Source organism: Epinephelus fuscoguttatus, linkage group LG16, assembly GCF_011397635.1.
Source record: "Epinephelus fuscoguttatus linkage group LG16, E.fuscoguttatus.final_Chr_v1".
NCBI lineage: Eukaryota > Metazoa > Chordata > Actinopteri > Perciformes > Serranidae > Epinephelus > Epinephelus fuscoguttatus.
The window spans coordinates 41635138-41648821 of NC_064767.1; the positions used below are offsets into that span (position 1 = coordinate 41635138).

At 39.2% G+C, this 13684-nt stretch overlaps 1 protein-coding gene across 1 annotated transcript in view; it reads left to right on the plus strand.

The window, feature by feature from the left end:
* The first annotated feature begins 233 nt into the window (after positions 1-233).
* Positions 234-13684, plus strand: part of zswim8 (zinc finger, SWIM-type containing 8) — a 130853-nt gene continuing 117402 nt past the window's right edge. The window contains exon 1 of the mRNA XM_049601153.1: positions 234-2001. Coding sequence (XP_049457110.1) covers positions 1824-2001 — 178 coding nt within the window. The 5' untranslated portion in view covers positions 234-1823. The remainder of the gene's footprint in view (positions 2002-13684) is intronic.

The following is a 13684-nucleotide window of genomic DNA, read 5'->3' on the forward strand; positions in this document are numbered from 1 at the left end:
GTGCCCCTGGTAAAGTGGCCAGAGGCTGTTGAGGTCACGTTCGGGGATTACCAGTTATTTATGGAGTAATGAAGAGTCAAGAATCTAAACGCCCGGTATCATATTTCAACTGTCAGTGAGCTCTACATGGCACTATACTTGAGTATATTCGATTTGTTGACACCTCACCTGACGGCACTCTTTCCCATTCGAATTGAGCTACTGCCTGCGTAGAGTTGGCAGCCGGAAGCTGTGATCAGCTGATGGTGGAGGAGCTGCTAGAGCGGTGAGCCATCTTCCCCCGGCAGGCAGACTGATCCACACTAACAGAGCCTGGACGAAAGGGATACGAGAAATCATCTGGGAATCCCGTTGTCATTTGGAGGCAGAGACGATTATAAGACGCCAGCACAACCGGTGTCAGTCGGGAGGAACCCTAACTTATCTGAAGGACTCACCGGGATTTCTGCACCAGAGCTGACTGAGGAATATACCAGCCTTACCGAGAGAGGAGGCTCTTAAACTAATACAAAGAAAGGAAAACATTGAGCTAGGAGGGGGGGGGGGGGGTATTTTCGAGATGTAAACCGTATGTAACGTAGGAAAATGCAAAAGTCCTGAAAAGGTGCGGTCGAAATAAGCATGTAACGTTAGTCCTTACAGAACGATAAATGTAAATCATCAATAGTAAATGTAAACAAACAGCTAAGTTATTCAAGCTAGCTGAAGTTAGCCGTTTGGGGGGTTAGCTTGCTAGTGCTAATACATATAACGTTAGCTAATGAAAGGTAGTTGTACCGAAACAGAAGGAATGTGAACAAACCTGTCGTTGGGTTCAAAACCAAATTTAACCTCAATATAGTCGTCGGCAGCAGATGACAGCTGTTTGTGTTAACTCACTATGTAGTTATTTGCGTAATTAGCCTTTCAGCTAACGTTGCTAAATGTTACTTGCATTAGCAATCCAACATGACTACATTTAACTAACACACTAAATACAGAACAAACAAGACACTTGGCAATACCAACGCTAACGTAACGTATGTTTTTGGACATCGACTCGTTTAAAATATTTTGCGATGAAAGTGATCGAGCACTTTCGGGACTGTTGTAACAGTTAACGTTACAATTGATGGCTCAGATATCCATTGTAGTCCAGTTGATTGGCAGAGAAGACGAGGACGCCGGGATGAAGGAAAACAACTTGATGACTTCTTAAAGATTATATCACATTGCGAGCCTCTTGCCAGCGTTGTTGTAACTCCATATGGTGTATTATCGTACTTAGCCTCATAGTGGGCTTTGCATTTTCAGCTTTGCATTGAAAACTCCTAGTTCTGCTAGACAGTAACCATACTTTTGGCTCGTTTGTCCTCTCAGCGGCAGCAGTCGACAATAGTACACTCAAATAGAGACAGGGCCTTCTGTTAAAAGAGAGCCAACTTTCAGCCAGGCAGCATGGAGTGAATTATTTCATCGATCTAAATGACTAATAGTTTAATTTGAATATATAGCCTGAGTGACCAGCTCTAAATATGGGAGAAGCGACGTAAAGATACTTTTTAAATGTAGTTTTGCCGTGTATATATATGTTGCAACAGGCTATTTAAAGGAACCCACCGCATTGTCAGCTAGTATTATGTAGCTGTATGTGAGGGCCCAGCGGTAAGCCTCTCAGCTGTGTTTTGGTTACTAGTGGCCTCCCCTCCCCCAGTCTTGAGTCTTGATTCTCCCCGAGTGTTGGACTCTGTCCGCAGAGTTTCCCCTTGATTTTTAGACTGTAGAAAGGCCGTGGCCCCAAGTTGCAGTCCCCTGGACTTCAAGGCATTTAAAAAGTGGATGTAATGGAACTGATGTTCGCCGAGTGGGAGGATGGGGAGAGGTTCTCCTTCGAAGACTCGGACCGGTTCGAGGAAGACTCTCTGTGCTCCTTCATTTCAGAGGCCGAGAGCCTCTGTCAAAACTGGAGGGGATGGAGGAAGCAGTCCGCTGGACCCAACTCCCCTACGGTCAAGATTAAAGGTTGGAGAAGGACATACTTCTACACACTATTCATTTTGAATACTTTTATTATTAATACTAATGAATTTCCATAATGAGTATGATAGGCTTTACTGGTGTTAATCATGATCAGAATCAATTTTATTGGTCAAGTATGTGGACATATACAAAGAATTTGACATAAGGAATTTGAATTTGACTGTTGCTCGCATAACAGTTAAACACAAGAACAGCAAAGTTGAACAAGGCAAACATAAACATTTGACTACAATCTACCCACACACACACGTGTACACACACACACACACACACACACACACACACACACACACACACACACAAGTGTATATAGATTGGATAAAATAGTCAGTGACTTTCTATATATATATATATATATATATACACACACACATATATATATATATATATATATACACACATATATTTATATATGAATAATTTTTTAATCTCTTGATATTTTTGTCATATACAGATATGCAGTGGTGATTGTTGGGTAACATATATGTTGATGTCGACTAATGTCAAGTCTCTATTTTATCATGTGACAAGACGATATGATATCGTAAATTAGTTTAGGCAAGCTGAGCATATCTGCAAACCCAGCAAGCAGTAATGCCTTTTAAACAGAAAAGCGGCAGTAAGAAAGGACAAGAGAGAAACAAACAGGAGGGAAAAGTCGCAAAGCTCCTTAAATTATATTCCTTTAGATTTTGTATAGTTGCCAGTAGTGTGTGTGTGTGTGCGCCTATAACTAGTAACTAGTGTGCATTTGGGCCCATCACAACAGTGTGCACTGGAGCCCGTCCTAACCACCTTACGCCACTGTACAACACACTTATTTTATATAAACCAGTACAGAGAACAATTGATGTGATGCATCAGAGGAACTGACTGGTCAGTGTAGTAATATTCCAATCACTGTGGCTGTAGCTAATATTATTCCAGCTCAGTAAAAAACTAGGTCCAGCACTTCATCTGCATTTCTTGGCTTTGTTCATTTATTGCTTTGCATATTTTTTAAATAGTGATGTGAGATGAAGCTTCATGAAGCATTGAAGCTTTTCAGCAAATTGGTTTGCAGAAGGGGATCATTTTGGGGGACAGCACACACAAAACTACTTTGTTGTCAAAGAGGGTAAAACAGACAGATAAATATTACAGATGAGCTCAACCATGTGATCTGTGAAATACTGTAGCTTGTTCCACTAAAGACTTGGGAATAATAACTGTCAATTGTAAAATGAAAAAGTAATGCATCAAATGTGTGTCAGTCCTTTGGTAAATAGCTGTATCATAATACAATAATGGCAGGAGGGGAAATATTAGTGTTCTAAAACTACAAAGTGACAGTTTAATCAGACAGAGGACAATGAATGCTTGTGTAACTAGGAAAATGATGTAGAGGCAAGATTTGATTTGCTTTTAGTTAGAAACAACAATTTGTCAACTGGTCAGTGGCTGTGGGCATCATCAGTGATGTCACAAGACCAGCCCTGATCCGTACCTCACAGAAAACTTGAATTCAAGACACATGTCTGAAGCCTTGGCACTGCATGTAATATAACTAATTTCAAAGCAGAACTTTTTAAGATTTAAGCAAAAGCACAGGGGCAGTTTTTTTTTTTAACAAATTAGTCAGCAAAACACCTCTCGAGTCACAGTCTGAAAGCGTTTTGGAAGAGCACTTGTACTGTTAATTTTGATCATTATGTGGTTACAGGTACAGTAGATGTGTTTCCTGACCGGTCAGTCAATCAGTCAGTCAGCCTACAGCCTACAGCCTGTCTGTGTGTTGGACATGCTCATGCTTCACAGCAACCTCATGCTCAGTTTATTTTGCAGTGAGTTCTCCATGTTCTTGTTTACTTAACCTGTCAACAGGCAGAAAGCTGTGTGCTAGGGGAAGAGCAACTGGTGCATGTCAATGAATCTAGTTGCTTTTACAGTGCATATGGCTGTTTACTCTTAATTTTCAGAAGAAGAACTCAGTCAGAATAACAAACTGAATTAAACCTCTCACAATTTTCAAAGATGGAAATTTGTCTTGTTAACACTTCTCCAAATTATGCTTTGTCTATGCTCACTACATGATTTTTAATATCCAAGAGCTTCTAAAACATGATGTGTGCTGTGAATGACTTGCCTTCAGTTGTTATATAACAAAGAGTAATAATAGAGTTTCTTTTGTAGACACAATAGTATTTTAACAACAATAGTGCCAAATGCTCAAAGCAGCTCCTTCTTTAGCCCTACTCACACAGAGCTAGTATTTCCTACGGACCTCTTGTACTTTGTGATAATTACTGGTGCCTTCTGTGATCTTAATCCCGTGCAAATCTGCCATGTCCATAACTTTTTAAGTAAAAAATCCATCGCAACGTTCCTACATTTTTTGGGCAAATTCATAGGTTATGTGATAAAATTAGTCCAGTGCAAATCGGCATCTCTGTCAGTATGTTTCCATGACATTAGAGATATTGATTCATTGTAGGGATCCAAACAATTAATCTTTGCTGATATTCAACCAGCTGTGTGTCTGTGCTGGGAACGGCATGGGGGTGACGCTAAACACTGTTCATCTGCACACACTGTGTTACGTTGATTTTGTTGCTGTGTCAGTCTGATATCCTGAATATATCCTTCAAATGCATGTGTAGAAATTTGAGAGTATTTCTCCATGGAGTGCAGTTAGCGACAGTGGGAGCGCCATGCCAGTCTAGCTCCGAAACCGAAAGTTTGTCAGACTTAGCAACAATAACTAAGGGGGACGGGCCTTAGCGAAGGGTGAATTCAATATTATCATTAGGCTGCCGTTGCCATGTACAGACACATTTCTTTTTGCTAATTTTGAATCAATAAAACATGCTTTAGTCATTATTTTGTGTCACATCACTGAATGTTTTAGTAGTAAGCCATGTTCTAAGTGGGATAATGTATAGTGAGCCTGTGACAGTTGAAAAATAACTCCCTTCAGGGAGTTGGAAGTTATTTTTCAACAGTCACCGGCTCACTATACATTATCCCTTACTTAATGTTTCCCATGTCACAGATGAGAGAATGCCCAATTTATTTTCATGTTAAGTAGCCTGCATAATATTTTGATATTTACTGTTCGGAATATCCTTGATATGATACCAAAATGATGTTGCCTGCCCTCAAGTGTATCCCAAGTATATCCCAAAATAAATCTTTGATTAAGGAATATGATTTGCATTTTTTCTGTATATCATAAGGAAGATATAGCTTTTAATGTAGATAGAGCCTATTGATTGAGACGGAAATTCAGCTTCTCAGGAAAATCGCTGTTTATCAATTAATTGATCATCGATCGATAAGATGAAACAACTATCGATTAATGAATTAATCTATAATTTGCATCCCTAATTCATTGTGGTAGTTAGTCTAAAACAGAACTTTTTGAAATACAGGTATACAAGTTAGTCGCACTAAAGTGCAACACACAGTGCCGCCGGCGCGGCTTGGCCTTTGAAAAGCTGCAAATGAAACTACGGCAGCCGAGACATGAAAGGCTTTTCTCGCAGTGCCGGCCAAGCTGGAAATAGAGCAGTGGGCTGAAGCAGAGCGGTGCGGCGTGTCGGCCGGTGTTCTGTCGATTTCCCCTACTTGTCAAAGTGCTGCTTTGTGGTTCTGCGCACGCACAGAGCCGATTTTCCAAGTTTCGTTTCCACCTCCATAAATTTTTGCTACTCGTCAGTCCACGCTGTTGTTAACGGTGAGTAACATCCTCAAAATCCATTTTCTTTGCGCTTTTGGCCTATTTAAGAAGTTAAGTTAGCATGTGATTTGCTGCCATTAATCCTACAGTGGCAGTGAGGTGATTCGTAGTTTTACATAAATGCATTGAGTAGTGGGAGCATTATTTGATAGGGTGGTATTGGACTATCAAAATATGCTACCCCTGAAATATTGATTAAAAATGTTAAAATGGTATGTCTAAATATGCTGCCATTAATCCTACAGTGTCAGGGAGGTAATTAGTAGTCTTACATGAATGCATTGATTAGTGGGAGCATTATTTGATGCCAAGTATTTCATCCATCAAAATACACTACCCGTGAAATATTAATTTCATGACACTTTTTGTACATTAGACAAATGAGAAAAGAAAACACTTATTCACTTATTGTATGCCTTTATTGTATATACAGATAGAAAACCATAAAGTAGCATTTTTTGATAGAGTAGCGTGAATCGATAGACAGACCCATCGGTTTATGCAGCGGTAGCAATTTTAGACAAAGCAGCAGAAATCGTCAGAACACCGGCGCCGGTGTGGGTTTGTTCATAGAATATAATGGAGGCGGGCGTTTTGACGCACAGCGTATGGTGGCGGTATGTGTTGCACTTAACACACCCAGCTAATGTGATTGTGAGTCCCATTACTCCTGCCTGTAGTCAATCAGAGCTAAACTGGCCGAGGCGCTCTGTGCATGCTTCACAGTTTGATGGATGATGCAGATGGATGATGTGACAATGTGAGGCAGAATCAGTTCTGTTTTTTCAACCCACATCTTAAAAAAAGCAAAGAAAAAGGTTAAAACTGTGAACTAGCACCGGGCGGTATACCAGTTCATCCTTAGTTTTAGTTTAGTTTAGTTTAGTTTTTTTTGCACAGTTTAAAAATACACAAGAGTAACAGATAAATAGTACATGGTGCAGGAAGAGGTGAAAAATCCAGTAGGCTTATTTGAAGCCTCCACCTAAATTTTAAAATTTCAATCAATCAATTTTATTTATAAAGCCCAATATCACAAATCACAATTTGCCTCACAGGGCTTTACAGCACACGACATCCCTCTGTCCTTATGACCCTCGCAGCGAATAAGGAAAAACTCCCCCAAAAAAACCCTTTAACGGGGGAAAAAAACGGTAGAAACCTCAGGAAGAGCAACTGAGAGGGATCCCTCTTCCAGGACAGACAGACATGCAATAGATGTCGTACAGAACAGATCAGCATAATAAATTAACAGTAATCCGTATGACACAATGAGAGAGAGAGAGAGAGAGAGAGAGAGAGACACACACACTAGGGTTAAGTCAGCCTAACTAAGGGCTGGTACAAGGCAAGCCTGAGCCAGCCCTAACTATAAGCTTTATCAAAGAGGAAAGTCTTAAGTCTAGTCTTAAATGTGGAGACGGTGTCTGCCTCCCGGACCGTAACAGGAAGATGATTCCACAGGAGAGGAGCCTGATAGCTGAAGGCTCTGGCTCCTGATCTACTTTTGGAGACTTTAGGGACCACAAGTAACCCTGCGTTCTCAGAGCGCAGTGTTCTGGTGGGATAATATGGCACTATGAGCTCTCTAAGATATGACGGAGCTTGACCATTTAGAGCTTTATAAGTTAACAGTAGGATTTTAAATTCAATTCTGGATTTTACAGGGAACCAGTGCAGAGAAGCTAAAACAGGAGAAATGTCAATGTTATGTAAAGCACAAAATTAACATACAAAAAATGATGATGGCAAACTAAATATAAAAAATATATATAGTCATAAAAATAATAAAAATCAAAATAAATACATGTGATGTGTGTGTGTGTGTGTGTGTGTGTGTGTGTGTATGAGTGTTTTGAATGTACTCATGAGCAAACAATAATGGTACATGTGAGTGACACAAAAACAAACAAATGAAATAAATAAAGTAAAATAAGACCCAGATACATGAACAATAATACATTAGGGAAAATAGTTACAATACAGCAGTTAAATGGTCTTTTAAACATCTTTTGTAACATTTTAAAGAGGAAGATTTTTTTTACCAGGTGGAAAAAAAACATTCCATAATTTTGTGCCCCTAAATCTTATCGAAAATTGACCTCTACGAGTGAGAAATTTAGGAGGATGAAGATCTGAGGAGTGGCGGGTTGAGTAAGAGTGAATCTGTGAATTTGATTTAAAGTAAGTCTTAAACTGCTCAGGAATATTCCCTTCCCTGAACTGAACAAAAACACATATTTGAAAAATATTAATATCATAAACAGTAAGAATCTGGAGTTTCTGAAATAGAGGAGCAGATGAGATGTGAGACTGTGATCGAGTTGCAATCCTAACAAAATGTTTCTGGAGAACCAGAATTTTGTGGAGAGCAGTAGTAGTAGTAGCAGCCCAAACTGTATTACAATATGAAAGATAGGGATAAATTAAACTGTAATAAAGAGTAAGGAGACAGCTTGTTGTAACCAGATGACTAACGCGCCTTATTATACCAATAGAGTTATTTATTTTTCTGGTGACCCAGTCAGTTTGTTCTCTCCAATTCAATTTCTCATCAACAATAATTCCCAAGAATCTTGTGGTTAACACCTGGGACAACTCAACAGACTCAATTTTAATTTTAGATAACTCCTTAGGATATGATTTTTTTCCCACTGAAAATCATAAAGTTGGACTTTTTTATATTCAAAGATAGTTTATTTAATCTGAACCATGTAGCATAAGCAGCTAAGCCAATATTAACATTGTTAATCATTGAATTGAAATTTGAATGAGAGAGAACTAGGTTTGTGTCATCTGCAAACATTATTGGAGAAAGACTATTTGAAACATTTGATAAATCATTAATATAAATAAGGAATAACGGTCCAGTGGTCCAAGAATGGACCCCTGTGGAACCCCACAGAGAAGATTGGCTTTGTTGGAATAGCAACCTTTAACACAAACAAACTGTCTTATATTTGAGAAATAATTTTTTATCCATTTATACGTAGTACCATGAAAACCATATTTATACAACTTTTCCAATAAAATATCATGGTTGACTGTATCAAAAGCTTTTGAAAGGTCTTTGAAAATACTACAAGTAAATTCCTTATTTTCAAATGCAGAGGTAACTTTATCAACCAGGTGAAGCAGAGCCATATAAGTGGAATGATTTTTACGGAAACCATACTGGTGTTTGTAGAGAATTGAATTCCAATCTAGATGAAACAGAATCCTTTTGTGTACAATTTTTTCTAATATTTTTGAAAAACATGGCAAAATTGATATGGGTCTATAATTATTAAAACAACATGGATCACCTACTTTAAACAAAGGAATAACTTTAGCAACTTTTAAATCATCTGGCACAACTCCTGTTTTCTGAAAACATTTGTTGAAACTGCAGCTCACAACTTCCATAAAATTTTGATATGCATAATCAGCATTATTTTGCTCATATACATCATCCGATGAAATACTGGCAAGCATATCTTTAAATTTAGAAATATTTGACTTACTCATAATTCTTTTGTTCATTATTTTCTGGGTATATTTAGCTTTATTCACCTTGATTAAACTGGAATATGGGAAAATTATCTGAGTCTGAATACAAAACCCCTGATTTCATTCCTTCACTGAAAGAGTTTGTTAAGATGTTATCAATCAAAGTTGCAGAATTTTCTTTAACTCGAGTGGATTTGTAGATAATAGGGAGAAAATAGCTAGAATAAAGAATATTGAGAAAATCCCCAGTGGGGCTATCTGATTTATTTTTTAAAAGGTTTATATGGAAGTCCCCTAAGATGTCACAGATTTTATCCTCATTGCTTATCCGGTCAAGAGAACTGGACAGACTTTCATTAAACTCTTTGATGACAGAGTCAGGTGGGCGATAAACAACACCAACAATAACGTTCTTTCCACCAGAGACACCAGAGAGCTCTACAAAAACAGATTCCACCTCAGCCCTATCGGACTTAAGAGAGAGATCATCCCTAATTTTAAATTCATAGTCACCATGAATAAACAGGGATACTTCACCACCAGGTCGATTCTCCCTTATGTGATGAACTGAATTGTATATAGGTAATTTAAAAATTTCTCTGGTGTTTTCTGTTAGCCATGTTTCTGATAAAGCAATAACAGAAAAATCATGAGTGAGTGAGGATAAATAATGAATGAATTTGTCATTGTTGCTGGAAAGACTTCTAATATTCAGATGAAAAGTAGAAAATATATTAGGAGGCAAAGAAACACATAAGTCATTAAACTTAATTTCATTATAAAAACTACAAAGGTTAGAAACATCAAATGATGAAAAACAATTCAGGTCAGGGTCAACATCAAAATTGTAATCATCAGTTGTTGAAGGATCAAAAGGCTCAAAGGTCTGGCCTTCAAAATCAGATTTGTTGTAGTCCATAGTGTGTGTAGAGAATAATGTGCTGTAAATGTGTGATTATGTCATCAAGATACAATACAAATGCCAAATGATGAAGACTAATGAGCCAAACTCTGAGCATTGGCCTTGCTTTGTTGTGGTGGGTTTTGGGTGGGTGGATGAACAATAAGTTTGTCATATCTCAAATATGCAATGTCACCTCTCTCATGGGCTGCCTTCATAGCTGGGAGTAGTTCTTTCCTTCTTTACCGGACAGCTTCAGGGAAGTCCTCATTGATGAAGATGCCTGAGCCTTTCAAGTTTTTAGCTTTACCCAGAACAGCAAGTTTGTCCTGCAACCGCAGAAATCTGATCACAATGGGTCGGGGCTTTTCCAATGATGCCATTGGCTTCCCAGTCCTATGAGCCCAGTCCATCTCAATTTTCAAATGATCCAGATGTAGTTTTTCACTGAGTAGCTTTCTCACCTTTTCTTCAGATTCAGACACCTTTTCTTTCTCAGACTCTTTGATGCCATCAACGACAATATTATGGCGTCTTGACTGACCATCCAGATAGTCTGTTTTGTCTGAGATTGAGATCAAACTTTTGTAAATTGTGTCTAAATCTGTCCTGGTTTCATTACAGTTCTTGGACCAAATTTTCGATGAGTTTTTAAAATCATCAAACTCCTTTTGAGTCATTTCTAGACTCACCTTGAGATCGTAGATTTGCTTTGACAGATCATCGGTCCTCTCCTCCTGTATACTGGTTGTAATTTCCTGAACCATATGAATTTTTCATATACTGCCATACTGGTGTGTAGATAAAACAGTTATTGCAGCTCCTCAACAGGCAGCAAAATACTTTATGGTGTTTGCTGGAAGGGCACTTAAGTTAGGGCAAGCTGTGTACCCTAAGTGATTGTTAACTTTATAACACAACAATAATTGTTATGTTATAAAGTTAACAATTATTAATAACCCACAACTAACTCACCAACAGGTAGGGATGTCCCGATCCAGCTTTTTCACTTCCGATCCGATACCAATATTACAGCCTTGAGTTTTGGCCGATACCGATCCGATCCAAGCGCGTATTATACATATTCACTTATTTTGTTGTCAGTCATGTTAGAAAAGGTTTGATCAAGCGATATTACTCTAACAAGAACAACTTAATCGGGTTAGTTAGGATGATCCACAACAGCTGGTATGAGAAACTGACCTGTTTATTGTTAACAGGGTTAAATAAACAACCTTCCAACTTGAACATTAACATTAAATAAAAAATGTAGCTGGTTTGCTTTGGCTGCTTTGGCCCCTTAATAAATAGAAAATAAATCAACACAAGAAATCTTTAAAATGTCTAACATTGAAATTAAAATAGCATTGAAATTAAAATAGCAGCAAGACTCCACACACTTGTGCTTTGGCCCCCTAATAAATAAAAAATAGATTAACACCACAAGACATTGTTGACATTTAACAAACAATGCAGCCTTTCCTTTTCAGTTATTTTAGTAGTGTCAGTGCCAGCCTGGTGCTGCTGTTTCCTGTGTGTCTGCATGCTGGCCTGGTGGATTGATAGTAAGTGCTGGAGCGGATCACTGGAATGGACTGCTTGAATCGCGGAGCGCTGGGCTGGCCAGAAAACCTGGATCGGACTCCAATCCCAAAAACTGGATCGGAGTTCTTGGATCGGCATTTTTCCATGCAGTCCGATCCGATGCCAATGCACATTTTTTGCTAATATCGGCGGCTGATAGCGATCCGAATATCAGATCGGGGCATCCCTACCAACAGGATAAAACACTAGGAGTGTAACAATACATGGATTCCCATTGAACTGTTCAGTACGCATTACGAACCAAACGATATGTTGAATTGTCCTCATACATTTGGAAAATCAAATATGCTGCTTAAACTGTGTTTGATTTTATATGCTCAGTATCACTGCACTCAACAAGGCAGCCTCACAGGACGGAACAGACAACAGCTGTCTGCCCGTCCCACCCCCAAACCAGAACATTCTATGCTACGCTAAGGTAGCTTGCTGCAAGATAGTTAGTAATGCCTTTACCAGACCAGAAATAGAAGATCCTCTGATAACCTACACGTATGGTGTTTGGAGCCACTTCAGAGAGAGTCATGGATAAAAACACACAGAACCAAAGAACAAGCTTCCGCACAGCTACAAACTCCTTCGCTGCTAACCCAGTAGCACAGTAACATACATGACCCCTGAGCTGAAGCACAAACCGCTGCAAAGCAACACACTCTTGTCAGAGGCCAAGCCAGCAACACATACATGGTTGCACTGCACAAAGCCTCAGAACCAGGCCACGAGAGCTGCCGCTTGGCTATAGCCTCTTGTTCAGCAGAAAGCACACACCCACAGCAGGGAGCAGTAACTGCTGGAGGGCCAGGTAGCCTTTTGGCCAGTAAGACTGAAAGGTATGTTTGTGATAGCTGTTTAGCTTGTGTTTATATTAGGGATGCACCGAAATTAAAATTTGTGGCCGAAGCCGAATAAAATTAAACACTTGGTTGAATACTGAGTACCGAATACCATTGTTTAGTTCTTCATTAGTTTTTGCAGATGAACACCCTCCAGATTAGTGTTGTCACGGTACCAAAATTGGGACCCACGGTACGATACCAGTGAAAATATCATGGTTCTGAGTAGTATCACGATACCACAGCAAAAATGAGGCAGATGTGCCTTTTGTCATTTATAAAAAGATAAATCACTTTTCTATAATACATCAGTGATATTTCAATGGAATAAATTACTTACTGACTTATTCATACTTCAAAAACAGCATCAATAAGTGATTAACATAGGGGGGATCAAAATAAAATAAATAAATAAAATAAAAATCAACCAGCCACCCTCCTCCCCTGACAAGTAAAGAACAGTCCCTTCATAAGTAAAGAACAGTCCCTAAAGTGCAGTGAGGTTTGTGGACCATTACCTGCCACAAAGAGAGAAATGTGAACGGCTCGTTTCTCCTCTGACACGTCACATACCTGTGTGCTGCCACGGCTCGGCTGTTCAGGTACTCTTGGGCAGTCATGACGCCAAGAAGAGGACATTATTGGAGCCGGACTTCTCCATCGCCGGTAAGCCTTATCTTGTGCCGCGGAGCACTATAGCTGCTGTATTTGACAGGAATACATTCCTGTCTGTGTCTGTGACCCCCGTTCAACCCACAACCGGCGGGATTCGCCTTTCGTTTCTGCTGCTGGTTGAAATCTGTACTCACACAGCGTGCTGAATCATTTATTTTGCTCGCACAAAACTATTTTTAGTCGCAAATGCGAGTGACGGACAGAGTAAAATATCGCCACACTGCCGACGTTTTACTCCGTCAGTCACCGCATGCAGTTTGATTGCGTTATCAAAACACGCTGCTATTATTTGGCCTTGCTTTTCACTTATTCCACCGAATACCGAATGCGTGTTTTTTTTTGCAATATTCGACCAAATATATTCGGTGCATCCCTAAATAGGAGCCTTCGGCAGCATGCCGTCGCTGCTAAATGAATGTAGCGGAAACACTGCATTACATCAACTTA